Source organism: Dama dama, chromosome 2 (assembly GCF_033118175.1).
Source record: "Dama dama isolate Ldn47 chromosome 2, ASM3311817v1, whole genome shotgun sequence".
Taxonomy (NCBI): Eukaryota; Metazoa; Chordata; class Mammalia; order Artiodactyla; family Cervidae; genus Dama; species Dama dama.
In genome coordinates, this window is record NC_083682.1 from 5,527,619 (window position 1) to 5,555,183 (window position 27,565).

The 27,565-nt window shown below is 52.9% G+C and overlaps 2 protein-coding genes across 2 annotated transcripts; both read right to left on the bottom strand.

Moving 5' to 3' along the window:
• Positions 1–158: 158 nt before the first annotated feature.
• NDUFV1 (NADH:ubiquinone oxidoreductase core subunit V1) lies at positions 159–5,865 on the bottom strand. The gene is made up of 10 exons (XM_061162347.1): positions 5,681–5,865; positions 4,523–4,605; positions 4,279–4,449; positions 3,363–3,546; positions 2,397–2,586; positions 1,446–1,658; positions 1,158–1,324; positions 778–859; positions 407–552; positions 159–300 (listed from the first exon to the last, which is right to left on the bottom strand). Exons 1-10 carry the CDS (start codon positions 5,750–5,752, stop codon positions 214–216), a joined length of 1,395 nt encoding a protein of 464 aa, XP_061018330.1. The 5' UTR covers positions 5,753–5,865; the 3' UTR covers positions 159–213.
• A 17,895-nt stretch (positions 5,866–23,760) lies between these two features.
• LOC133070319 (glutathione S-transferase P) lies at positions 23,761–26,662 on the bottom strand. Its single transcript, XM_061162360.1, has 7 exons — positions 26,541–26,662; positions 26,306–26,341; positions 25,940–26,046; positions 25,731–25,818; positions 25,119–25,222; positions 24,196–24,303; positions 23,761–24,029 (listed from the first exon to the last, which is right to left on the bottom strand). Coding segments are annotated over exons 1-7 (633 nt in total). The 5' UTR covers positions 26,542–26,662; the 3' UTR covers positions 23,761–23,840.
• Between the last annotated feature and the right edge of the window lie 903 nt (positions 26,663–27,565).

Consider the following 27,565-nt stretch of genomic DNA (forward strand, 5'->3'; position numbering starts at 1 on the left):
CAGCCTGTGACAGACTGACACACAGGGCGTCAAGGTGTCGATTCTCAACATGACCTTGTCCTGACCTATCCCTCCAAAGTCCCCCCGCCTCTGTGAACCATGGGCTGCAGCAGCAGTGTGGAGGCAGGCAAGGCCACAGAGAAGATGCAACGCGAGAGTGGGTATCATTAGCTTTATTGTCCAGCCATCCAGACGGACACCAGCCCTGTGGGCTCAGGAAGCGGCCTGCCTGGCCTGGTGCTGCTGGGCAAACTGATGCATCCGCTCCTCGAGTTCTGGCCGGAAGTGTCGGATCAGGCCCTGGGGCGGGAGGGGGTGCAGGGAGCGTGGTGTGAAGCAGGGTCTGAAAGCCCCGCCCCCCTGTGCCCGGGCACTCAGCCCCCGCGCCCTCGCGGGGCAACAGTACCTGCACGGGCCAGGCGGCCCCGTCGCCCAGGGCGCAGATGGTGTGGCCCTCGATCTGCTTGCTGATCTCCCACAGGGAGTCGATCTCCGCCGGCCGGGCATCCCCCCTCACAAAGCGGGCCATCACCTTGTTCATCCAGTCCACACCTGCACCGGGGCAGCAAGAGACGGCCTGCTGACCCCCCAGGCCGGGGTGCAGGGGATGGAACTCGAGGGGTGTGGGTCAAGGGGCGGGGGGCTGAGAGAGGCCACAGCAGGCTGGGCGGCCGCAGCGGTGTAGTCAGGGTGCAGAGTCCATGCCACCTGTGCCCCGTGCCCCACCCAGGCCGGGCATGAGCCACAGAGAAACCCCAGCCTGCCCAGCGCGCCTACCCTCGCGGCACGGGGTGCACTGGCCACAGCTCTCATGCTTGTAGAACTCAATGAGGCGGGCGATGGCTTTCACAATGTCCGTCTGCAGAGACGAGGGGCAACGTGGAGGTACCCGAGCCTCAGCCCCTGGCGGCACGCCCGCCCGATTCCAGCAGTGCGCTGGCCTCCTCCACCCACCCCAGGCATCCTGCGCTGCCAGGCTCCACGGGCACTCCCCCCAGAGAAGCCTTGCCCCCCGGCCTCTCCCACCTCCCTGTGTCTCGGGTGACAGGAATCAGGACCCAAGAACTAGCAGGTGTCTCTGAGGAGCCCAGGCCGGGTTACTAACCAGCCTGGCCTAAGGCAGGGACTGGGTGGGGAGCGTGGCGGCCCCTCCTTACCGAGCGGTCCATGACGATCACAGCAGCCGTGCCCAGGCCCGTCTGCGCCTGGATCAGCGCGTCGAAGTCCATCAGCACCGTCTCACACACAGACTTGGGGATCAGCGGCGTGGACGAGCCGCCAGGAATCACAGCGAGGAGGTTGTCCCAGCCGCCCGTGACCCCCCCTGGGGCCCCAGGCAGTCCCCGAGAGGATGGACGGTCAGGGCGGGGACCGGCACAGTCAGCCCGCGCCCCGGCCCAGGCCCCAGAGGCCCGCCCGCCCCGCTGGCTGGCCCCAGGCCTCACCGGCGTGCTTTTCAATCAGTTCCTTCAGCGGTACAGACATCTCTTCCTCCACTGTGCAGGGGTTGTTGACGTGGCCGGAGATGTTGAACAGTTTGGTGCCTGAGTTGCGCTCTCGGCCGAAGCTGGCAAACCACGCACCCCCACGGCGGCAGATGGTAGGGGACACGGCCACTGTCTCCACATTGGCCACGGTTGTAGGGCAGCCAAACACTCCTGTGGGAGAGGAGGATGAAAACCTGGTGGATGGCGCGTGCCTGGTGGCTCAGTAGCAAAGAATCCACCTGCCAACCCAGGAGACGTGGGTTCAACCCCATGTGCCGAGGGGCAACTAAGCCTGTGTGCCACAGCTACTGAGCCTGTCCCCCAGGGCCCGGGCGCTGCACCACCGAAGCCCACACGCCCTAGAGCTTGTGCTCGGCAGCGAGAAAGGCCATCACGATGAGAAGCCTGCGCACCAGAACTAGAGTGGCCCCGTTTGCCACAAGGAGAGCAAAGCCTGCACAGCAACGAAGACCCGGCACAGCCAAAAACAAAATAAATATATACGTTTTTAAAAAGGAAACAAACCAGTGGCTGCTGGAGGTTGGGGACAGCTGGGGCGGGTCTCCTGGAGGCGGCATCTGTCCAGGGTCTGCTTGTGCGGCAGAGCCCGGCTCCCACCCCTGTGTCACCCTCGTCCCCCGGGAGCCCGATCCCAGCCGTACTGCGTCTCCACCACCCTGCCCAGAGTTCCGGGCGGCTGGAGAGCACAGGCTGTGTGGCCTGTGCACTGGGGCAGAGTGAGAGGCTCCGGGGCGCACTGGTGCAGCCTCTATGTTGTTCCCACCTACTCGCGGTGTCAGGCCCCAGCAAAGGGACTCAGAAATTCCCCAAGATGACAGTGGCAACCTGAAGCCAGATCCCGGATTCCACAGGACAAGGCCCGGGATGAGGCCAGGCGCCAGGTCGTACCCACGTCTGCAGGGAAGGGCGGCTTCAGGCGGGGCTTGCCCTGTTTGCCCTCGATGGACTCGATGAGCGCGGTCTCCTCCCCGCAGATGTAGGCCCCGGCCCCACGCACCACAAACACATCGAAATCATAGCCGGAGCCACAGGCGTTCTTGCCAATCAGACCAGCCTCGTAGGCCTCTCGGATGGCTACCTGTGGGACAGGGGTGTACAGACATGGTCCCCACGAGCCCAGGAACACTGCGTGTGGGAGGGCAGGGTACAGGCCCAGTGAGCCCTTCACCATAGTCCAGGGCCAAAGCTCCCTCTGGACATAAGCAGAGGACGTGTTGGGAGAAGGGTGGGGATTTTTACAAAGTGTGTACTAGTCGTGTAGTAACATTTAACAAATCCTCCAACTATATGTATTTTTTATAAAGATTTTAAGGAAATAATGAAAATTTCAGCAAGTAGTTTCTCTAGGTAGTCAGTCTATGGCAGATTTTTCTCTGACATGGTGTGGATTCCTGTCTTTACAATGAGTGAGTACTGCTTCTGAGTCGAGGAAAAGACCCTGGAGGCTGCTTTTTACACATGTAATAACACACAGAATGCTACCATGTGCCAGGTTATGAACCTAATAGAAAGGTGAGGCTTTGGCCCTAGACCAGTTACTACAGGCGTCACTGGGCTGAGAATTACTGACATGACCCCCTGACCCTTCAGGAAAAATGCCCATGTGTGAGCTCTCCAGCCTACCCCCGCCCCAGGAGCCCTGAAGCCCTGGAAGACCTCCCAGGATGAAGCTCTGGGACGCAGAGCGAGACGGAGGCTTTCGGGTGCACGTCCCACTCAGGACACAGGCCAGCTCGAGAGATCCCCACCCTCCCAGCACAACTCCAGGCAGATCCCACTCGAGAACCTACGACGAACTCTGCCTGGCTTGGTGCGTGTGAGTGCCCACTCAGTACCTCCCCTCCCCCTGCCCACCTGCAGATTGGAGGCCTCGTTGTAGAACTCCCCGCGGATGTAGATGTAGGCGGCGCGAGCGCCCATGGCTCGGCCCCCCACTAGGCAGCCTTCCACCAGCTTGTGGGGGTCGTGGCGGATGATCTCTCGGTCCTTGCAGGTGCCTGGCTCCCCCTCATCCGCATTCACCACCAGATACTTGGGCCTGCGGGGGCCAGCAGGTCAGTTGGGCTACAGGGCCGCCAGGGTCAGGCCTTCAACCGTATGCCACCCCACTCCACCAGGAAACCTCAAACAGGTCTTATCTGACAGCCAATCCTTCTCTGTCCTCCCAACAACTTCCCAGGGCTCTGCTTGCTCACCACCAACGACGGGGGAGCTCACTGCCTAGTCCACACTGGGGCAGCTATGACCACAGGAAGGTCTTGGTTCTACTCAGCCCAAATGCCTCTCCGAGTGCTTTCTCAAGAGCCCAAATCTGCTTTTGGTCACAATGAGCACTCTGTGAACCGCCATCATATCTCCGGAGCCAAAAGGAGGCAGAGCTAACATTTATCATTTACTTTCTACATGCAAACCAAAGTGCATGCCAAAAGCTGTAGGCACAGTTATTTCTTTAATCCCTGAACAACACAATATACATTTACAGAACAGAATACTGAGGTTCTGAAAGGTCCGGAGATTGCCTAAAGCTATATGATTAAATGGCAGATCCAGGAATTGATCAATTAAGTCTGCTGGAGTCAAAATCTTGTGTAGACTCTGCTGCCCCTCAAGACTCCCCTGAGGAAGACCAGAGAACCGAGTCCCTGCTACTGGAGCTCTGGTAAGGTTTTCCCACTTCATTCACTCTTAGTTTCCAAGGAAACAGCCCCAAGGCCCAGGTAAGTCCCAGCTGCCCCGAGGTGTAACCCCATTTCTGCCTGCCTATACACACCTGCCATCTGAGGGCTTATTCATGAAGCTCCATTTAAGGCCAGTGGGGAAGCCAGCACCTCCACGGCCCCGCAAGCCCGATGTCTTGACCTCACCCAGGATCCAGTCAGGCCCCTTCAGCAGAATCTCCTTCGTCTTGTACCAGTCACCTCGACTCTGGGCACCTTTAAGCCTGGATAGGGTGGGGAAGGCAGTGAGGAGGAGGCGCTGCCTGGGGATCCACCAGCCTAAGGGCACCATCTCACCTCCAGTCATGGCGTCCATACAGGTTGGTGAAGATCCGGTCTTCATCCTTCAGTGAGCCAAATGAGGTTTTCTTGGGCGCTGTCTGGGGACACAGAGAGTCAGTATGCCCAGCAGAGCTCTGATATTATGAGGGGCCAGGCCAGGAGCTACAGATTTTTGGGTCCCCTAACTAAGGAGGGTTGGACTGGGAGGACAGCAGGGGCCAAAGCTTCAGAACTCTTTGTAGCGTCATAACTACCATCACCACTTAGTAAGCACTTTCTGTTAGCAGGTACGAGACTAAGCTTTTTATATCCAAGATGTCATTTCATTCTCATAACCCTGAGATAGGAATGATTTCCTCCATTTCACAGAAGAGGAAACAAGACTCAGAGCAAAATGAGCTTACAAAAGGCACACAGCCTGAAGGAGCAGGTGGAATCTAAGCACAGGTCTGCCTGTGGCCAAAGTCCACACAGGATCCACAGCACAGACCACCGCCCTGAGCCCAGGGTGACGTCATGTCCATTTATTTACTTGTCTGGCTCTGCTGATCAAAACTGGATTTGGCCAAAGTCTTGCTTATATGACTAAACTCTGCTGAAGACAAAATGTGTTTTCTGAAGGAAGAGGAATGCTTCACTGGGGTTGGGACACAAGATGGTGGCGGGAGATCCGCTCGGGATAAAACTGTTGAGGAGAGATGGCTCTGGAATCCTACGAGACACAGAGAGAACCCCAGCTGAGGGCTAAGGGTACCTGGCTTCCAGACACCCAACCCCTTAAAAGCCAACACAGGGAGCAGAACGTTGAACGAGGAATGAGGAGGCACACGGCCCTCTCCAAAGCTGTTTCTGCATCTGTAAAATGGGGCAATGACCCCTTCACGCGCTACAAGGTTGTAGCGAGGAAGGAATGAGACAAGGACGCTTTGCCAGCTGCAAAATTTTCCATTAGGTCACGCAGCTGTTAAATGAGGGGCAGCCAAAGAGCCGGAGGGCTAGGGGCAGGGGAGAGTCAGCCTCCCGTTTGGGACCCGTCCCCTTCTACATCTGCAACCTTCTTGTCAGACGGGGGAGATGAGAGGCTTCTCTAGAAGGCACTACGGACCCAGGGATGGCGCGCGCAGACGCGACAGCGAGACCCGGCCCGCGAGCGCCCCTCAGGTCGGGCCTCACCGTGTCGCCGCTGAATCGCACAGACACCCGCGCGGGGAGCGACCCGCCGAGCAGCCGCCGTGCCGCCAGCATCGCGGGGCGGGGTGGGAGAGGCAAGCCGGTAACCTCCCGCTGTCACCTTCACGGCTCTGAGGCTCAGGACCCGGCACGACCGAGACGCTAGGCGGCGCACAGGAAGAACGTCACACGCGTCCTGACGCCGGGGCGCGTCCCAACTTCCCCGCGCCGCTCCCGCCCCGCCCTTGGCCCCGCCTCCTCGAGGGAGCGCGGAGAGGCCGGAAGTGCCCTGTCTGGTGCTGAGGCTGCTGGTAGATGTAGTCCCTTGGGCCTCCCGACTGCCTTTCTCCTGCCGCTGGGCTGGCATTTATTTACTGTCTTGCTCGCCGGCTCTGCTCTTTCGCATTTGCCTTCGGACTCTCAGCCTTTCAGCCTACTGTTCAGCGGGACCCTCCTGCCTGCCTTGTACTGCTCTGGCCCTGTCCCAGCCCTCCCAGACTGTGAATTTCCCTCCACCCACCGCGGGCACCCCTGGGCTCTGGCAAGCAGGGAGGCGGGGCAGGCAGAGGGTCTGGGGCAGAGTCTCCCAGAGGAGGGGTGTCTAGAGTCCTAGGTTGGGGTGAGGCCAAGAGGGTGGAGATGGTCATCGGCCGGCCCATCCACTCCCCGCTGCTGCTGCGCTGTCCTCCATCCCTCCCGCGTCGCGGGTCAGGAGGGTTTGGCATTGGGCGCTGCTGTTCAAGATCCTGGCGTGGTCCCCGCTGCCTTGGCAACCTGGCCCTGGCCTGGATGGAAGGACTCTGCCCCTCCCGCGCAGGGTCGTCAAGGCCCAGGCCACGTCACGCCCCCCTCTCCCCAGGACCTCTTACGCTTGGGACTTTAGGGCCTTTCTGTCCCCAACACCTCCCCCCCAAACACACACACACCGTACTCTGATGACCTGAGAAGGTCTTCTGATCTCCTTCTCCTGAAATCTCCGAAGCTTGATTAACTGTTTTTTATCAGTTTGTCAGTTCTCTGGAACGCTGTGGCTCTGAGTCCCAAGATAAAGCATGTCTGTTTGGATCTTCTCTCCCCAGCTCCTCTATTCTCTTATCCTGCTGTCATCCTTTTTTTAAAAAATTTAATTAATTAATTTATTTATTCTGGCTGCACTGGGTCTTCCTTGCTGTGCACAGGCTTCCTCTAGTTGCAGCGAGCAGGGCTGTTCTCTAGTTGAGTGCTCAGACTTCCGTGGCTTCTCTTGTTTTGGAGCAGGGGCTCTAGGGCACACGGGCTTCAGTAGTTGTGGCTCATGGGTGGCTCAGTTGCCCCTTGCATGTGGGATCTTCCTGGACCAGGGTCCCCTGCATTGGAAGGTGGATTCTGAACCACTGGACTGCTAAGGAAGACCCGTTCTTTCTTATCTCTCAAGAAATGTGCTATTTACAAAGCAATAGGCCCTTAACTTCTCATATATTCACAGTAGCCCTGGATACTGTTAACTCCATTTTCTCCACGAAGAAAATGGAGGGCTATGATGGTTTCATCTCTCGTCCAGGGGCGTGAAGCTGCTGCATGTAGCGCTGGAAACCGACCCAGGCCTTTCTTCCTTTGCAGAGCGCCCCACACACAGCAGACACCCAGACACCTGGCACACACACGACAACCCTTGCAGGGTGTCAGTGGTGTTTCCAAAAGAAGAGGCAAGAGCCGGGGCACCTTGTCTGGGGGCTCCCAGAGGGGTGGGGCAGCACCAGGCCCAGGGCCCAGCAGTCCTGACTCCCAGCCCCAGGCCCCCTCTCCCAGGCAGGAAAAGAGATTGTCCAGTCAGAGCTGGGGATTACACAGCTAATCCGGGCTCAGACCTGAGTCCGTGGATCCCTCCCTCTGGGGTGGCAGAAGCGGGGCAGGATGGAGCCGGAGAGTGGATTCTCTCCTCATCCCTGTCTAACTGGGTCAGGGGAACACAAAGCCGTGGGGAGAAGGCAGCCCGGCGATGCTGCGGATGGGAGATGCTGGGGATGGGGTGATGGGAAAGTAAGAACAACGGGCAGGGCCCCCAGATCATCCTGCACCAGGCTCAGTGCCAAGCACTTGCCATGTGTTATCTCCGTAATCCTCCCTCAACCCAGAGCGTAGGAATGATGAGCCCCTGTTTTCAGAAGAGGACAGAGAGTATTAGTCACGCGGAGTGGCCTGCCTAGGATAGCACAGCAGCCAGAACTCGTCCTGAGGTCTCCTGACCCTCAGTCCCCACCCATCCAGAGCCCACTCTTGCCAGGCTCCACTGGATATCACCTCCTCCAGGAAGCCCTCTTCTAAGGTATCCCAGACCCTGGCTCTCGGCTATCTCATCCTGTGCCACTGTCTCCCCTGCCAGCCCCCAGACCAGAAGCTGGAAGGCATCCAGGATGCCTCGTTGTCCCCAGATCCACTGCGTCCTGCCAGCCCTGCCTTCTGAGCACGCCCCACGGCCATGACCCATCAGCTTTCATCTGGAATTTTACAAAGCCTCCTTGAGGTCTCCCAGTCTCAGGTCTTTGCCCTGCAATCACCTCTTCGCACCGTGGAACGAGCAGGACTGTTGTAAACCTGGGATCTATCTTGCTCCTCCCCTGCCTGAGACCCCTCGTGGTTCCCCGTGTCCTCAGGAAGAAACCCAAGCCCCCTGGCGTGGCACTCAGAGCCCAACTCAGTTTGGCTGGCTCTGCCCACACCAGCTGGCTTTGCACCGGGGAATCCTCTTGCTCCCCTTCCTCCTCCGCCTCCTCCTTCCCAGAGGATTCCTTTGGATGTCTCCTCCCAGGAAGCTTTTTTTCCACCACTTCATACAACTCTTACACAACCATGGGGCCAAAGTTGCCATGGGTCCAACGTGACTACAGCTTGATCTGATCTTCCCTCTTCTCCAACCCCCAGGACAGAGCTTCTCCTGGGAGGGGCTTACTCAGTATTGTAATCTAATTTTATATTTGGAAAATGAAAAAACTAGACGCTTTTCCTTTGTTGGAAATTTAAGAAATACAAAATAGCAAAAAGAGAGTAGTAACAAAAGAAAGTTGTAACATGTTCTCAGGGGCTTCCCAGGTGGTGCTAGCGGTAAAGAACCTGCCTTCCTGGTCGGGAAGATCCCCTGGAGGAGGGCATGGCAACCCACTCTAGTATTCATGCCTGGAGAATCCCATGGACAGAGGAGCCTGGTGGGCTATGGCCTGGAGAGTCGCCAAGAGTCAGACACGATTGAAACGACTTAGCATGCATGCCGCATGTTTTCACTGCGCTGACTTAGTCCCTATTGGTATTTTTGTTATTTTGGCTGTGCTGTGTAGCACGCAGAATCTTAATTCCCCCACCAGAGATCGAACCTGTACCCACTGCAGTGGAAGTGTGGAGTCTTTACCTCTGGACCACCAGGGAAATCCCCCCATTATTATTTTTGCTTCTTTCCACTGCTTTCTAAATGGTTAAAAAAACATTTCACAGTAGCATATGAATATGTGCTAAGTCTCTTCAGGCATGTCTGACTCTGACCCCATGGACTGTAGCCCGCCAGGCTCCTCTGTCTGCGGGATTCTCCAGGCAAGAATACTGGAGTGGGTTTCCATGCCCTCCTCCAGGGAATCTTCCCAGCATATGAATATACTGATCCTTAAAAATTTAGACTTTAATAGAAAAAACTAAAGTGCCTCTACCTCAGAGCCAAATACTGTCTAGTCCAATATTATCTTAAATCCTTAAAAAAAAAAAAAAAAAAAACCCACTTTGTTTGTACATCACTTACCTGCAGAAAAATGAGTGTTTAGTGCTTTTTATTTGTAGAAACAGTGTCTAACTATAAAACGATCTTTCACCCTGCTTTTTCAATCAAAACTGTAAGAGTAGTCCATTTTACAAATAGATTTAGAAACCTAATTATCTACAGGTTACACCAGAGCATCAAGGTTAAAGACCTGGATTCAAAATCCTGCTTTCCACCACTTACTTCCTGTGTGATTTTATGACCCATGCCTCTATTGGGAAATTAGGATCACATACATCCTAAAAGAGCACTGTTAGGGGTGAGGAAAGTAAATGAGCAGTGCCTGACACAACGCCCAAAGAATGTTCAGCTAAATGCACTGGATTAGAGTAAACAGATTAATTCAGAAAATCTGCATCTTTACATTATTGAGTCTTCCCATCCAGCCATGTGATATGATCTCATTTTTTTCAGATCTGCCAAATCCTTCACTAAGCATTTAGAATTTTTAAAAATTCTACACATTTTTAAATATAGGCATTTTATGGGATGTTTTTGTGGTCTCTGTTCTGATAACATTTTCTAATTGACTGTTGTTTGTGAATGTCATGCTCAGCTGCTTCAGTTGTGTCTAACTCTTCACGACCCCATGGACTGTAGCCTGCCAGGCTCCTCTGTCCATGGGATTTTTCAGGCAAGAATCCTGGAATGGGTAGCCATGCGCTCCTCCAGGGGATTTTCCTGACCCAGGGGTTGAACTGGTGTCTCCTGTGTCTCCTACATCACAGGCATTTTCTTCACCATTGAGCCATGGATGTTTGTGTTTAGTACACTGTTATTTTGCCTTAGTTGATTTTGCATCTGGAACCCTTAATGGAATTCCCCATAAGAAAGTTCGTCCGCTGAAGCTTTTCTATTTTCTGTGCTGATGATCGTATTGTTGAGAAATGATGAGTCTAGCATGTTCCTTTCGAATGTCAGGTTCTAGCTTCTTTTCTTATCTCATCAACTAAGAGCTTCAGAACAAGATTAAATAGTATAGTAGGCCACCTGATGCGAAGAGCCAACTCACTGGAAAAGACCCTGATGCTGGGAAAGACTGAGGGCAGGAGGAGAAGGGGACGACAGAGGATGAGATGGTTGGATGGCATCACCGACTCAGTGGACATGAGTTTGAGCAAGCTCCGGGAGATAGTGAAGGACAGGGAAGCCTGATGTGCTGCAGTCCGTTGAGGTTGCAAAGAGTCAGACACAATTTAGCGACTGAACAACAACAGAGCTTCCTCGTATGGGGTGTGACTTTAATGGGAGTGGTAAAAGCTTAATATTGAAATCCCCAATTCCATTTGTTAGCATTTTTGTTTCTCCTTTTCACTTCATGTGCCTTTAGACTTCCTTAGACCAGCACATTTTAACTGGCAGCTCAGAAACACAATTCCTGCTGTGTCTATTTCCCTCCTAATTAGTAATAACTACTCGTGAAAATGAAAGAGTGACTGCAGAAAAGAACCGCTGATGCAGGTGCAAAAGGAGATGGAATTCTAAGCAATAACACCTAAAAACCTTTCTAGATAAAGTTGGAGTCTGGAAATATTCACAAGAGCATCAATCCTAGTCTTTTCTCCAACATCCTTTATTGCCTTTTTCTGTCACAGATCTGGATGCTTCCCTGGTGGCTCAGTGGTACAGATCCCACCTGCAATGCAGGAAATATGGGTCAGGAAGATCCCCTGGAGGAGGAAATGGCAACCCACTCCAGTATTCTTGCCTGGGAAATCCCATAGACAGAGGAACCTGGCATACTACAGTCCATAGGGTCACTAAGGAGTCAGATAGGACTTAACGACTAAACAATCAATAGCGATAATCAGATCATCTTCTTCCCTAGTCAATCAGAGGTGTGACCTTGAACCTCCCAATGGCTTGTTTCCAAACCATGCAGTGGTTGGGAGGAGAGTGGATCTGGGTAATAACATTTGGATTGCCCTACCAGATCTGGGCGTGGTGTTGTTAGTTGCCCCAGGGCACCTTGGAAATGGATTTCTCCTCCAGTTAGGCAGGATTGTAAATGTCCTAAAGACTTTGGCCCATTTATTATTTTAGAACAAGCATGTGGTGCAGCCAAAAGGAAAAAAAAAAGCTAAGTGTGACGATTGTCAAGACAGCCTGTTAGTATGAAGTTTGCTGAGGATTTTGATAGGGACCTTGATTGTATTAAGGCTCAGTTTCACTGAATGCTTCTTCTGAGAGGATGGTATTGTGTTTCTTCTTTCTTCATAATTACATCAATCTTTTTTTCTAATCTACTGAGTTATTTTTTACCTAAAGGGGTGGCAGAGTGAGGTCACTAAGAGAACAGTTTGGATCTTGGGTTCTATAGCCTACCAGCTGCCTGGCATCAGACGAGTTTCTGGACCTCTCTGTGCCTCATGAGTAGTTACAATGGTGACCTGTTTTAATCTCTGTAAAGTCCTTACGACGGGCCCGAGCATTGTAAGTGCTCTATGTTTGCTGTTCTCGTTTTTTATTATTCCAGAGACAAGGCTTTTGATCATGCTGTCATATTTTTTCATTTGGATTGACGGCTGTCATGTGTCCCTTTCCCCCTTTTCCTATTCATTGCAGGAGTTTTCTGAGGGTAAAAGTCATCATTTCCTGAAGCATCACTAGGACTCACCATAAGGCCATCTGGAGCTGGGGCCTCTGCTTAGGGGTGATCTGACCACTGTTCCCATTTCTTTTATGGCCATTTGTTTATTTCCTTGAGCCAGTTTTGAACACCTATATTTTAAAGAATGTTTTCTTCATGGATTGTCCCTTTTTCTGATGTAAAATATTTCTCTGCTTTTAACGATTTTTGCCTTGAGGTTTAGGGTCTCTGGTATTACTATTGCTACCTAAGCTTTCTTTTTATTAGTATTTGGGGTTTTTCTTTTCTTTCTTTCTTTCTTTTGTTGGCTGTGCCATCTGGCATAAGGGATCTTAGTTCCCTGACCAGCTATAGCCCTGCATTGGGAATACAGTCTTAGCCGCTGGAACATCAGGGAAATCCCTGGGATTTTTTTCTTTTTATTTTCCATCTTTCTCTTGTTTTAGGGATGACTTTAAAAACAACCCATAATTAAATTTTCATTTTGTTTTATTTTAACCAAACGTCACTGTCTTTTAAAAAGAGTCTGACCTATTTACATTTATTGGTATTTCCACTGGAACATATATCTGCCATACTATATTATGTTTTCTGCTAAGCATTCTTTCTCTTGATTTCTTTTTCATCTGTTTCCTGAACTTCTATTGAATTAATTGAGTTTTCTTTGTGCTATTCCCTTCTTCCCCAATATTGGTTTCAAAGTTATACATTTTGTTTCTATTTTTAGTGGTTTCCCTTACATTTTTAACACTCAGATGGAAATTTCCTTTTCCAGCAAAAGCTAATCTATACGTCTATCCTCCTGCTGAATTGAAACAAAAACAGGCGATACTGCGTCTCTCTGTACTTACTTCTATCACAAATTCTGCATTCCTGTTTTCTGGGTTGGCCCTGTTTATGACCTGGCAGGGAGGGCATTTCTGGTGCCATGCTTCATGCTCTTGGTGGAGACCTGGCCTCCACCACTGAAGCCTGTCAGTCTTATTGACCAGCACTGGTTACAGACTGAAGGCTTGGCCCCAGGCCCTGTGTGTTCAGCTTGGCTGTGTTCCCGCTTCCTGGTTAAGTCACAAGGCTTCAGCTCCCACCCCAGGCCGGGGGTTTCTTCCTGTTTCTTTCCTTCAAAGAGAGCCTTATTTCAGGTCTACACAGAACTCCCTTGTTCATGTCTGTGTGATTGGAATGTCATTACTAACGATTTTTTTTCCTTCTCTGTTTCTTTGAGAGGGAAACGGTGCATCTTAGGTTCTACTCTAACATCTTCAACTGGGTAGCTCCCTATTTTTTCCCCACTAATTTAAACTTGAGAAAGTAAAGTCAATCAGCCTTCGCTGATGAAGCATACATAGTTCAAGGTGAGTGCAAACAGCGTAATTAACGGCTCATGTGACCCAGCCTCCCTGCTCTCCAGGGCAGAGTGCCCACACATGCCCTGCAGACCCTCTGGTCCCGGCGTAAGAACCTGTCAGCCTGCCAGTGTCTCAGGGTCCTTCTTTGGCTAATCCTGGTCCTGAAGCCCTGGGCACCATCTGCAGCCTCCATCAGGGAGCACCTGGGAAGTCTCAGTCCCAGGGATCAATACAGTCCCCTCAGCCCACCCACCCCGGCACCTCCTTGGCAGCAGACGCATACTCAGACACCCGGTAGATCAGGTCGCGGTATCTGCAGGGTCTCCATGTCAGCCCCTTTCCCATCTTTAAGTTGCCCCTTGGAATTCTGCCTACACCCGTTTTGTCCCTTAACACAAAAGCTCTAGTTTCTTTTTTGCCCCATGTAGCCTTTGACTGTTATTTGGGATGACAGACACCAGGAAGAGCTTACACACCCCTCAACTAATCCCAAACCGTTAGAAATACGAGACTCAAGTTTCAGTTTTTAGAAATGCCAGGACCTACCTTATAAATCAGCAAAAAGCAAAACCTGTTGAGTGTTTATTAGAAACAGATTGAGCCGTTCATCTTCCATTACATGTTCTTCCTCCCATGACCACTTTGCACCTTCCAAAGACAATTTCCTCCCAATATACAGAACTCAGAGCCACGAAGGACACATGGTCGGGGGCGCTGCTGCTGCAATGGTCATGACACCATAGCCAGTATTTATGGCTTCCTTCCTCCTTCCCGAATCCCACGTTCCCTCTGCCTCCAGCCAGCACTGCAGCTGCTCAGGAGACTTTACCAGGTGGGGTGACTTAATATCATAAAGATGTCACATCTTTCCAAGTTAATCTACAAACTCACTGCAATTCCGATCAAAATCCCATCAAGGCTTTTCATGGAGCTGGGAAAACTGGTTCCAAAATGGATACAGGGTCTTCCCTGGTGGTCCAAGGGCTAAGACTCCATGTTCCCAATGCAGGGGGCCCGGGTTCGCAGGCTGCAACTAAAGATCCAGTGCAGCCAAATAAATAAATAAGTATTTTTTTAAATAAATAAAACAGATATAGAAGAACAAAGGGCCCAGGATGGCCAACCTTGTCTTGAAGATGAACAAAAGAATTGAGGGGAGATCTGCCCTGCCAGAGAGTAAAACTAATTATAAAGCTAGAGTGATCAAGACAAGGAGACCAAGCTTCCGATGTATGTGCTCCTTTATCATCATTTTCTATAAGTTCTGCCATTTTGATTTCTATTTCTTTTTTTGAAATTTTACTTATAGAATATATTTATTTTAGGCTGTGCTGGGGCTTCACTGCAGCGTGAGGGCTTCTCACTGCAGTGGCATCTCTTGCTGTGGGGCACAGGCTCTAGGGCGTGGAGGCTTCAGTACTTGCAGCACGTGGGCTTAGTAGGTGTGGCTCCCAGGCTGTGGGATTTTCTCCCAGCTCTTGTGGCATGTGGGATCTTTCCAGATCAGGGATCGAACCCATGTCTCCTGCATTGATAGGAGGATTATTTATCCCTGAGCCACCAGGACAGCCCTTGATTTCTTTTTTGACATATCATGTTAAGAGAGATTTATAAATATACTTATAAATATTATATCTATAAACATTAGGATCTTTGTGTTATTTTTTTCACTTTGTCACTTCTAATGAGAGACTGTTGTCTGTACTGTTCCTTTTTCTCCCTCTGGAATGTTGTAAAACTTTCTCTGAGCCATGATATATAGTTATTGAAGTAAATATCCCAAGAACAATTGAAAGGATGGTGCCTTCTCTGTTTCCTTATTGCAGAGTTTGACGTTTGTTGTTTCCAGATGTCTCAGTCTCTATCTTCCCATCAGCTTTCTCTTTATGAAAGTCAGGGTATGTTATTTGGTGCATAGAAGCTCATAACTATAAACACTTCAGATGTTTCCTGCCAACATGAGAGATGGAGTGTGTGTTTGCTTTTTTATGCTTTTTGTGGCTTTGAGGGGATTCTGAAAGATTTGTGGGAACACCATCTGCAACGTTATAAACCACTGGGCCCCCTTCCCCTGTCAGATGTTCCAAATATATCTCCTTTATCATCTCTCTAATAACCGATAATAGTAGCTATCCTCATACAAGAGAAATCCTGAGTTGTTTTTTTTTTTTTTTTTGGCTGCATCGCACAACATGCAGGATCTTATTTACCTGCCCCGAGACTGAACCCATGCCCCCTGCAGTGGAAGCTTGGGGTCTTAACCACTGGGCTACCAGGGAAGTCCATAAGAAATCTGAGTCTTGATCTTGTTAAGTTCATTCATTTGAGGGCCTCATTCAAGGAATTCATCCCCAGTCCAAGGTCACAAAGAAAAATCTTATATTGTTTCTTGTTGGTATTTTATGTTTCTTGTTCACACATAAGTGAGCCCTGTGGCAGTGTTTTTGAACCTTGATACTATGGGCATCTGGGGCTGCAGAAGTTTTTGTTGCAGGTGGCTTTCCTGTGCATTATAAGATGTTTGGCAACATCCCTAAGTGCCAGCAGCACACCATAAGTTGTGGCAACAAAAATAATTTTACACAATTAAAAAACCCCACTCATCAGCTGATGGCCCTTTGGGTTGTTTCCAGTTCTTGGCTATGATGAGTAAAGCCTTTATGAACATTCACAGGTCTTCTGTGGACACATAATTCCATTTCTCTTCGTTAAATACATCAGAGTTGAATTGTGGGATAAAAAAAATATCTCTAGACATGGCCAAACATAATCTAGGGGACAAGTGAAGTGAAGTCACTCAGTCGTGTCCGACCCCATGGACTGTAGCCTACCAGGCTCCTCCACCCATGGGATTTTCCAGGCAAGAGTACTGGAGTGGGTTGTCATTTCCTTGTCCAGGGGATCTTCCTGACCCAGGGATTGAACCCAGTTCTCCCGCATTGTAGGTAGACGCTTTACCGTCTGAGCCACCGGGGAAGTTCATGGCCAAACATAATCTAGGGGACAAAATCACCCCCTATTAAGAACCACTGATCCATCTAGAGTTTATTGTTGTAAATGGCATGAGGTAAGAAGCCACCCATTTTTCTCAATACAGTGAATCAGTTTTACTAAAGAACTCTTCAGAAATTTGTGATGCTACTACTATTACACATCAAGTTCCTGTATATGCAGAGATCTTAAGCAAGATCAAACCAGTCCATCCTAAAGGATATCAGTCCTGAATATTCATTGGAAGGACTGATGCTGAAGCTGAAGCTCCAATGCTTTGGCCCCCTGATGGGAAGAGCGAGCTCTGGGCTTTGGTGATGGACCGGGAGGCCTGGCGTGCTGCGGTCCACAGGGTTGCAAAGAGTCAGACATGACTGAGCGACCGAACTGAAAGTTGAAAAATATGCATAAAAATAGAAAAGATAAAAGCATGGAAAAATGAGGAAAATAAAGTATTAGTCGAGGAAATCTAGAGAGGGAGAGAGACAAGAAAAAAAATAGTAGGGGGCAGATTATCAGATGAATAGGCTTCCCTTGTGGCTCAGCTGGTAAGGAATCTGCCTGCAGTGCGGGAGACCTGGGTCTGATCCCCTGGTTGGGAAGATCCCCTGGAGAAGGAAAAGGCTACCCACCCACTCCAGTATTCTGGCCTGGAGAATTCTATGGCCTGTATAGTCCATGGGGTCACAAAGAGTTTGACACGACTGAGCCACTTTCACTTATCAGATGAATAATACATATTCTCAGGCCTGAAGAAGAAGAGCTGTCATGTTGAAAAGCATAATAAGTACCCAGCACATGAATGAAAAAGGACCCAAGACTGATACAGGAGCCAACCATGAAATTCCAGGGCCCTCAGAAGGCAAATGCAACCCTGTGAAGAGAGAAGAACACCACTCTCAAGGCATAAAGAGTTTGAAACTGCATCTTCTCTTGTGGTGATGACGAAACAAGTGCTTTGACACTTGGGCATCTCCGTGCCCTCCCGCGAAGCTGGGCAGGTCGTTGCTGTTGCCTCGGTGAAGACAGAGGAAGCCACGAGGTGGGGCTTCCCGGGCTAAGTTCAAGAAGGTCACACAGCTTTGCGGTGTCTCTGGAGACACTCACTTCAGCCATCATGTAGAAGGTCCAGCTGCCCTGAGGCTGCCACAGAGAGGGCGCACGTGGAGAGACCAGAGCTGGAGAGAGAGGGGGAGAGAGGGAGGGGAAGGAGGGAGCGGGGATGAAGGCGCACCAGCTCCCACTGCCCAGCCCTGGAGTGACACTCTTCACTTCCGCTGCGTCCAGATTCAAGGGGGCTCTGTGCCCAGGAAGAGGAAATGAGTTAGGAATGTCTAGTCAAGATATAAAACACCAGTTCAGTTCAGTCGTGTCCGACTCTTTGCAACCCCATGGACTGCAACACTCCAGCCTCCCTATCCATCACCAACTCAAGGAGTTTACTCAAACTCAAGTCCATTGAGTCGGTGATGTCATCCAACCATCTCATCCTCTGTCGTCCCCTTCTCCTCCTGTTTGCAATCTTTCCCAGCATCAGGATCTTTTCCAATAAGTCATTTCTTCTCATCAAGTGGCCAAAGCATTGGAGTTTCAGCTTCAGTCCTTCCAATGAATATTCGGGACTGATTTCCTTTAGGATGGACTGGTTGGATCTCCTTGCAGTTCAAGGGACTCTTAAGAGTCTTCTTTTTTTCAACTTTATTTTGTGAGATTTTACATTTTTGTTATTATATTTTAGGTTTTTTTAAAAGATACTTTCAGTTTTGAGAACTTTTTTGTTTGTTTCCTTTTGGTCACACCACGTGGCTTGTGCGTCTCCTGACCAGGGATTGAACCCGCACTCCTTGCAATGAAAGCTGATCCAGTTTTAACCACTGGACCTCCAGAGAAGTCCCAGTGAATGTTCTAATAGCCTCACTTTATCTTCCGGGTCCCTGGGACTGCAAGGAGATCAAACCAGTCAATCCTAAAGGAAACCAACCCTGAATATTCATTGGAAGGACTGATGCTGAAGCTGAAACTCCAATACTTTGGCCACTTGATGTGAAGAGCTGACTCACTGGAAAAGACCCTGATGCTGGGAAAGATTGAAAGCAGGAAGAGAAGGAGTGACAGATGACAAGATGGTTGGATGGCATCACGGATTCAATGGATATGAGCTTGAGCAAACTGGGAGATAGTGAAGAACAGGGAAGCCTGGAGTGCTGCAGTTCATGGGATCAGAAAGAGTCATACATGACTGAGCAACTGAATACCACCACCACCACCAACCTTCTGAGTTAATAACTTTTCTTATCTCCCTGAAGATAATCATTAAAGTTTATTTTTAACTGAAGTTTTCTCATGCACAGTCTCTGTCTTCTGAGTTCCTTTCTCCTTCCTGTTCATTGTTATGGTTTACATGCTAGAGATTCATCTCAAATATCTGGCCATTGTTTGTTGTCTGTTGATTTGCGGTGTGAGGAATGAGCAGGAAGTTTGACGGAAGTTCAGAAGTTCAGGAGTTTGAGTAAACTCCGGGAGACAGTGAAGGATAGGGAAGCAAGTCTGCCTCCTGAAGTCCATGGGGTCCCAAAGAGCCACGGCTGAGCAACAGCAAGTGGGTGACAGAGGGGATTGTGATCTGCAAGGCAGGACTGCGGCCAGCGGCTCAGTTTCCATTTCTCGCAGATGCCCCCTCGGCGCTCCCGCTGGCACAGGCCTATCTGCACATGCGGGCTGGAGCCGGCCCGGCAACGCGGGCGGAGCTCGGGGGTCTGCGCTCGGGCTTGCAGGCAGCCAGCCTCGCCCACTGCCTGTCGCCAAGTGCAGGAGGCCAACCCAGATCTCCGCCAGGCCTGGATTCCTGAGAGAGAGTGATGCCACCAAGTTTGCGCTGCTGCAGTAGGTGCCTCGAAACCCACCGGGACTGAGTCAGCTGGGGAGGGAGGAAGCCAAGAACCTTCTAGAGGTCAGCGCCTCTGATTGTTCGGAGCTCTTTTCCTGCAGCAGGGTGATCCCACCAGCCATTCTAAGGTCCTCCCTTAACCCTTTATGCCAACAGCCTCAATGCCGGCCATCCCCCCACCTCCTTGAACTTGCCTACCCCCCAACCCCCAGTCTTGCCCACCCCCACCCCCCGATCTTGCCCACTCCAAGTTCCTGATCACTGGCCTCTGCCCCAGACTCTGGACGCTGACCTTGGCCTTCTCTCTTTTCCTGGCGAAGTGGGCAGTGAGATGTGCCACTCAAAGTTCTTCCTTGGGGAGAGTATCCTTCTCCAGGGTCCCTCAGGGCAGCCCACCCCAGCCGGAAGCCCAGCTCTTTCTTAGCTCCCAGGGTCCCCCAGGCCGAGTGGGGTGGGTACAGGCATGTTGGCAACATGAATCACCAACTCCTGCAGCTTCCCACGTCCCTCAGTAACCACATGCAGGGGAAGCAGTGCCCTTTGGCACACCATCTCGGCCTTGGTGTTCTCAGGGGCAAGTCAGACTGATCCTCTGGTGCCCCAAGAGTTCAGTCTCCTCCAGGGCCCAGAAATGGGCCAAGAACTGTTCCTGGAAAGAGACTGTGTGGGCTCCTGCTTTCTCCCAACAGGATTTCTCCACTCGAGGAGGAAAATGACAGAGGAAAAGGCTTCCAGTTGCTGTGGCTGGGTCACCTCTGCAGAGGAGACTGAAAACACAACAGACAATGGCCAGACTATATATGGAAGTAGAATCTGACCCACGGCCTGCAGCGACCTGCCTGAAAACCAACCTCTTATTTACAGTAACCGGATAGGAACCCAGCCTGTCAGACTTTAGGTCAGACTTGTAGGAAGACTGACGACTCTCTCTAGGACGATTTAGGATAACCCTTGTAATAATTGCCCCAATAAGTGACTGCTTCCTTAATTTTCATTCCCTCTTCCAACTTAGGGGACTTCCCTCATAGCTCAGTGGGTAAAGAATCTGCCTGCAGTTGTAGGAGACCTGGATTCGATCCCCGGGTCAGGAAGATCCCCTGGAGAAGGAAGTGGCAACCAACTCCAGTATTCTTGCCTGGAGAATCCCATGGACAGAGGAGCCTGGCGGGCTGCAGTCCATGGGGTCACGAGAGTCGGGGACACGACAGAGCAACTTAACCATCACCTTCCAACTTAAGGCCAACCAGAGGAAGCCAAATCTGCTCCCCTAAGCAGTGACATAGGACATCCCACTTCCGGTCAGCCCGCCCAAAGCGCCCCAGGCCGACAGCCTTCATTCAGGGTACGCCTGAAGTCTCCCCTTTTCAACCCCGTAAGCTTCCCCACTCCTCTATCTGCCTTTGAGCCCTGCGGGTAAATGGCTGTGGCTGACTCCCTTGCTGAAGCACTCCCTGCCCTGAGGACACACGCTGCTTGTTCTCATTTGCTGGTCTTTACTTTCGCAGAGGGCTGCTAGAACCAGCTAGGAGGAAAGTGGGGTTTCCGAAAGAGATGACGGAGGTGCTGTGGTCAGGAGATGCTGGAGCACCGACAGTCTCTGTCTGTCCACGGGGGCAGTGGACTAGATGTGCAAGTGCAGTGAGCTCCCGGGCAGAGGGAGCAGCCCAGCCCAGCTCTGACACCATCCTTTGCTCTCCCCAGGGGCCAAAGTCACCCGGTCAGGGTCGCCAGGCCCGGGCCTGTCCCCAAGAGAGTCTGTCCCACTTTGGCCCTGCAGCCGAATGTCCATGTGAAGGAGAGGACTGTGCCCTTTAGTGGCTCTGATCAGCTTCGTGTCTTCCTCCCAACCACCCGCCAGAGAGACGTTTTCTCAGACATTTTCCCATCACTGACAGCCCTCAGGGCCTGGTCTGAGAGAGCCTGAGGGACCTAGTCCTGGGCAAGGGAGAATACCCCAGGGTCACAGCCCTCTCTCCTCCCCTGATCACCTTCAGAGGCAGGACAAAGGTAGGAGGTGACTGGATTCCCTTCGCCTGAGCTGAGAGTGAAGGGTAGATCAGACAGGTTGGGTGAAGTTATGCTGCAGTAACAGCAACTCGAAAATGCCAGTAGTGGGACTTGCCTGGTGGTCCAGTGGTTAAGAATCTGCCTTACAATGCAGGGGACATGGGTTCAATCCCTGGTCAGAGAACTAGGATCCCACAAGTCTCAGAGCAACTGAGCCCATGCCCTTCAACCAGAGAGAAGCCTGCATGCTCCAACTAAAACCTGATGCAGTCATAAATTTAAAAAATTAAAAAAGAAAATGCCAGTAGTGTAAAACCACAGGTCTCTGCTCAGCCACTCCACATGCCTTGCTCTATGCTGTCCTTGGAAGTGAATCACCCACTCTACCCACAGTCCAGCATCAGAACCTGTTATGTGGCGCCTCCCAATTGCAGAGGGGACAGGGAAGTTTGATTTTCCCACGTTATGGATGTGCAATAGAAAAGGTCTTGCAAAGAGGGCTTCACTCTGTTGGCCCAGCCTCCTGTACTCCATAAAAGTCTAATCTTGACCTCCTTTCTCTTTTTCACAGCAGTAAAATCCGTGGCGCACCCACAAGATCCATTGTGTGTGCACCTAGTGTACTTAGCCAGTCTCCTGTTGACGGACTCCACAAGCAAGAAAATGAATAACCTTGCGAGTGCCTTTGTTCACACATCAACAAGTTAAACGTTCTGTGATTCAGTTTCTCATCCATAAATAGGGATAAGCGTACCTACTCAAGGGTGGGGAGAATTAAGGAAGATGATATATACTGAAGCATTTCGTATGATGCCTGGCATCCAAGGGACTCGATAAGCTTTAGTAATTATTACCATTATTTGCAAGGGCAGCTATAGAGGGCTGGGGGATGCATGCCTCTTCAGTTTTGATCCACACTCCCTGAACCCAAAGTCCCCCACTGGCAATGTCTGTTCCAGCCTCTAGTCAGTTTCCCCAGCCACCCGCCCGAGGGCACTGCTCTCAGCTGTTCTGTGCTCCCAGGCCTCTCCGTGGGTGTTCAGGCTTTCAGTCCTGCTGCTGGAGCCACACCTCCTCTGACACCACGAATGGCCCCTAAATAGGGCCTCTGGGTGTGGGATGGGTACATGCAGGTATTTCTCTGCCAACCCATCACCCCTGAAGCAGGCAGGCAGGGAACCTTAATCACCACACGGATGCCTCCCCCTTGGCCCTCAAGTGACGTTTCCTGGAAGTCTCAACTTATTAGGAGTTCTCTCATAAGAAACAAGAGAAGTTGGGACTTCCCTGGTGGTCCAGTGCTTACGAATCTACCTTCCAATACAGGAGATGCGGGTTCCATCCCTGGTCTGGGAACTAAGAACCCACAAGCTGCAGGGCAACTGAGCCCGCACACCACAACTTCAGAAAACCGTGTGCCACGAGAAAGACCCAGCACAGCCAAGATTTTTTTTTTTTTTAATTTAATTAATTTAAAAAATTACTTTAAAGAAGAAATGAGAGGTAGACTTCCTGAGAGGTCAGATCTCCTCCTTTGAGCAGGAAGCTCTGATGCTGGGCAAGGCTTCCCAGAGAAGGGTCTTCTCCTCCAGGCTGCACTACAGGGGGCTCCCCATGACCCCTTCCCTCCAGCCATTCCTGAGAGCCCTGAGAGCCCCAAGCTATTTGCACCCCAATGCCTCCCCACTCTGGACACCCCAGAGCCAGCTCACCCAGGCTGGGCTGTTCTCTCTGCCTAGCTAACAAGGATGGGAGGAGAAGGCAGCAGGCAAGGCACGTGAATCACTGTTCTGCTCCCGCGCCCGGGAGGCACGGGGAAGCAAGGACAGCCCCACCTGAGCACAGATGACTGACCCTCCCACCGCCCCAGCGGGGGCTGCTCTGAGCCACTCAGCTCCTCTCCACGCCCCTCCTCTTGGCCAAGGGCCCCTCAGCTCCTGCTGTCCTGCACAGGGGCCCTCTGGCAGGTGGCTGGCTGAGACCAGAAAGCATGTTTATTTAAGTGAAGCTGTCTCTCTAGACTGTGTGGATGTCCAGAGCGGGGACCATAGTTAATTTCTCTTCCTGTTTTTCTTTTCCTTTCCCCTCTTTGTTTCTGGAGTTCAGTAAACACAGACCAGCCCAAAGGCTTCAGGAAGACACCGATTATGTTTTGAAAGCGAAAGTGTTAGTCACTCAGTTGTGTCTGACTCTGCAATCTCAGGGACTGTAGCTCACCAGCCTCCTCCGTCCATAGAATTCTCCAGGCAAGAATACTGGAGTGGGTTGCCATTCCCTCCTTTGGGGGATCATCCTGACCCAGGGATCAAACCTGGGTCTCCTGCATATGAGGCAGATTCTTTCCTGTTTGAGCTACCAGGGAAGCCCGATTGTGTTTTAGGATCCAAGTATCCCAGCCAGCTGCCCCGGCCTTCCCCAAGCCCGAGAGTCCGAGAGGATCAGGGAGGCCCCCTGCCCAGAAAACTCAAGGCTCACTGCTTCTCTCTTGGAAGTTTTATTGGTCCTGGGGAAAGGGAAGCAAGCAGCCCCCTGCCTCCTGCAGAGAGTGCTGCAAGCGCTCACTGTTTCCCGTTGCCATTGATGGGCCGGTTCACGTGCTCCGGGGAGGCCAGGAAGGCCTTGAGCTTGGGCCGGGAGTTGAGGCGGGCCACGTAGGCTGAGAGCAGGGGGAAGGAGTCCAGGCAGCTGGGGGCCAGGACCTGGTGAATCCGAAGCAGGTCCAGCAGGTTGTAGTCCGCAAAGGAGATCTGCAGGGCCGAGCGGGGTGGGACTCAGAGGGTGTGGGAGTTGGGAGGCAGGGCGCCCGAGGCGGTCCCCAGCTTCGCTGAACCCATGACCCCCATGCTGTCTCTGCACGGGTGCGCCATGTGGACAGAGTGGGGTGCGGAAGGGGCGGGGACGGGGCCGGCTCACCTGGTCGCCCACGATGAAGGCCTGGCCACCCTTGTTCTGGGACAGCAGGGTCTCGAAAGGCTTCAGGTGCTGGGGCAGTGCCTTCACATAGTCCTCCTTGCCCGCCTCCTGCCAGAAAGAAGCCACTGCGTATCATCCTCCTGGCCCTGGCCTGCTGCCCACCCCGTCCCCATCCCCTGCCCTCGGGGATGCTCCCTTCCGTCTGCTCCATCTCAGTGGATCCCACCCGCCCAGCCCCGCCCTCCTCTCCTCACTCCCCACCCCAGGCTATTGCCACATCCTCTCCATTTCAGAGGCTGAGCCTTCTCTAGTCCACTCTTGTCACGATCACTCCCCAGGCTTGCAAAAGCCTTACAGGATCTTTCCAGATCGCACAGACACCATCCTGCTTAGACTCCCCAAAGAGCATCTCCAAGCCAGCTGGCCGAGGCCTTCAGGAGCGGGCCTGCTGTCCCTCCAGCTCCATCCATCTCCTGACACTCTCCTTCGCACACACACAGAGGCACACCCTGCCTCTGCGAAACTGCTCCCAAGTACCCAGATGTGCCCTGTGCCTGCACACTTCGTGCATCTGAAAGTACCAGCATCCCTTCCAGAAGCTCCTCCTTTCTGCACCTGCTCCAGGAAGCCCTCCTGACCTCCCTGGGCTGAGGATCAGGGAACCACCTCTGGCTGGTCATCTCCTGTCCTAGCACCGTTCTGCCATGGCCTGCTACCTGACCGGGTCCCTCCTCCAGGCAGGGAGGCAGTGGGGTATGTCCAGTCTATAATGGCTCTTGATTCCCACCACCCCCTCCCCAGAACCGGAAGCAGCCCCGGGGTGGGGATCAGCCACAGCCACAAGAGGGGGCGGTATAGGGCGAGAAGGAAACCAGCCCCTTTCTTTCTTTGTCCTCCGTGTCCACCCCCGCACCCGCGCTTACGTAGTTGGTGTAAATGAGGGAGATGTATTTGCAGCGAAGGTCCTCCACGCCGTCATTCACCATGTCCACCAGGGCCGCCTCCCGCTGGTCCTTCCCATACAGCCCTGGGGTGGCGGGAGAGCAGAGGGCGTGAGTGGGAGCCTGAAAGCCACGGCAACCTGACCCCCCGCAGCCAGGCCACGTGGCTGCCAGTGTGCCTGGGCCAGGCAGGAAGAAAGGGGCTGAGTCCGCGCTCAGAATTCAGGGGCAGGTGGCCCCGCTATAGGGCAGGATCTTCCCAACCCAGGGACCGAATCCAGGTCTCCTGCATTGCAGGCGGATTCTTTACCAGCTGAGCCACAAGGGAAGCCCAAGAATACTGGAGTGGGTAGCCTACCCCTTCTCCAGCGGATCTTCCCGACCCAGGAATCGAACCTGGGTCTCCTGTGTTGCAGGCGGATTCTTTACCAACAGAACTACCGGGGAAGCCCTAGATAACCTCCACACGCCTCCATTCCACAGGGTAGCTGGGCGATTTGATTGACATGGAGGAGGCTCAGCAGGTGCTCAGGAAGGCTGGCTGATGGCGCCGGCCCCAGCCCGGGCTGAGCCACCTGCAGTGCCCGGACTCACCGAGGGTGCGGCCCAGGTGTCTCAGGATGGCATTGGACTGGTACAGCGTGAGGTCTCCGTCCTGGAACTTGGGGAGCTGCCCGTACAGCTGGGGGGACGCACAGCTCTGTCAGAGGTGCTGGGCTCGGCTGCCCCTCGCCCTAGTGTTGCGCCCCACTCGCCCCCACAAGGTCCGGCCCCTGAGCTGGGGACGGGACAGAAGTACTCACGCAGGAGGCCTTGAGGGGGCCCTGCAGCCAGGTCTGCATGGCCACCACCTCCTCCTTCCAGCTCTGGTCCTGGTCGGCCAGCAGCATGCGCGTGGCCTCGCAGCGCCCTGGGGGAGGGGAGGACGGGGCAGTGAGGGTGGGCAGGCGCCAAGGGGCTGGGGCTGCTCGGAAGACCTCACAGCACACGGCGGAGGGGCGGGCCAGGGCCGCGAGGCTTGAGGTACGCTAGCCCGGGCAGCTCCAGGGCCCAGGAAGGAGGCTCGAGTTAGTAGCCACGTGACGCCAGGGGAGAAAGCGGGGGTCTGGACTGCAGCCCCCAGCCTCTGGCTCCCCTCCCACTCCCACCCTGCCGTCCCAGGCCCCTACCTTGAACCGGGAAGTAGACGATGGTGTAGGGCGGCACTGCAAGACGCACAAAGAAGCCGGTTAGCGGCGGGAGAGGCCTGTTCCGCGGGAGACGACACCGGCCCGTCCTCCCCGGGGTCCCATCCCCGGCTCTGGGCGCTCCAGCCCGGCCCCTCGAGAGCCCCAACTGCCCCCCCAAACACCCTGGGCGCCCCCCCTCGGAATCCCTGGGAGCCCCAGGCAGCGGGGAACTCACTCCTGGCGACGGGGAAGTCGGCAAAGGCGGCGGCGGCAAACCTCCAGCGCGTTCGGCAGCGGCCTGAGCCTTATAGCGGTGGGCGTGCCCCGCCCCGGCCCGGCCGGCCGGCCCGCCCCCCGTGCTGAGTCACGGCGCTGGCCACGAGCCGCGGCGCCGCTGCCCCCCGCCCCACCGCTTAACCTCCGTCCCCTGGGGGCCCGCAGCCTGCCCGGGACCGACTGCCGAACATCCGCCAGGCATTGATGGGCGAGGGCTTCCAGAGCCTGGAGGGTCCGCGCGGTCTGACCCCTTCTGGGGTCGCAGACCCCAGACGCGCAAACCCCTGCGTGTGGACACTTGTTCAACAGACAAAAGGCAGAGGCTTCACACAAAGACGGAGACACACCCCTGTGCACCGACGCCCGCACACCCAGCTCACACCCTAGGTTGTCTTTTCAGACTCATGGACCGTTTGGAGGCCACCCTGGGGTTCTTGTATGACTCATGTGCCCTGCTGCCCCTTCCTTACCATTTTTCTCTAAATTAATTAATTTAAAAATTAATCGGGCTTCCCAGATGCTGCTAGTGGTAAAGAACCTGACTGCCAGTGCAGGAGACCCTGGTTCGATCCCTGGGTCGGGAAGATCCCCTGGAGAAGGTCATGGCAATCCACCCCAGTATTCTTACCTGGAGAGTCCCATGGACAGAGGAGCCTGGCCGGCTACAGTCCGTGGGGTCACAGAGTTGGAGAAGAGTGAGGCGACTGAACACACACAAAAATTAATGAATTCTCACTTCAGCTCAGATATGCCTGCAAAGGGAACCTGTCTTACTCCCCTAAGTGGAAGCAAGCACCACTTGTGACACGCACCTCACCATAGAAACGCGACCTGAGAACAATACGGTTTTTTAAATCCCAGACAATGGGACACTGTGTGTGTGTGTGTGTTAGTTGCTCAGTCCTGTCCGACTCCTTGTGACCTCATAGACTGTGGCCCACCAGGCTCTGTGGTGCATTAAATTCTCCAGGCAAAAATACTTGA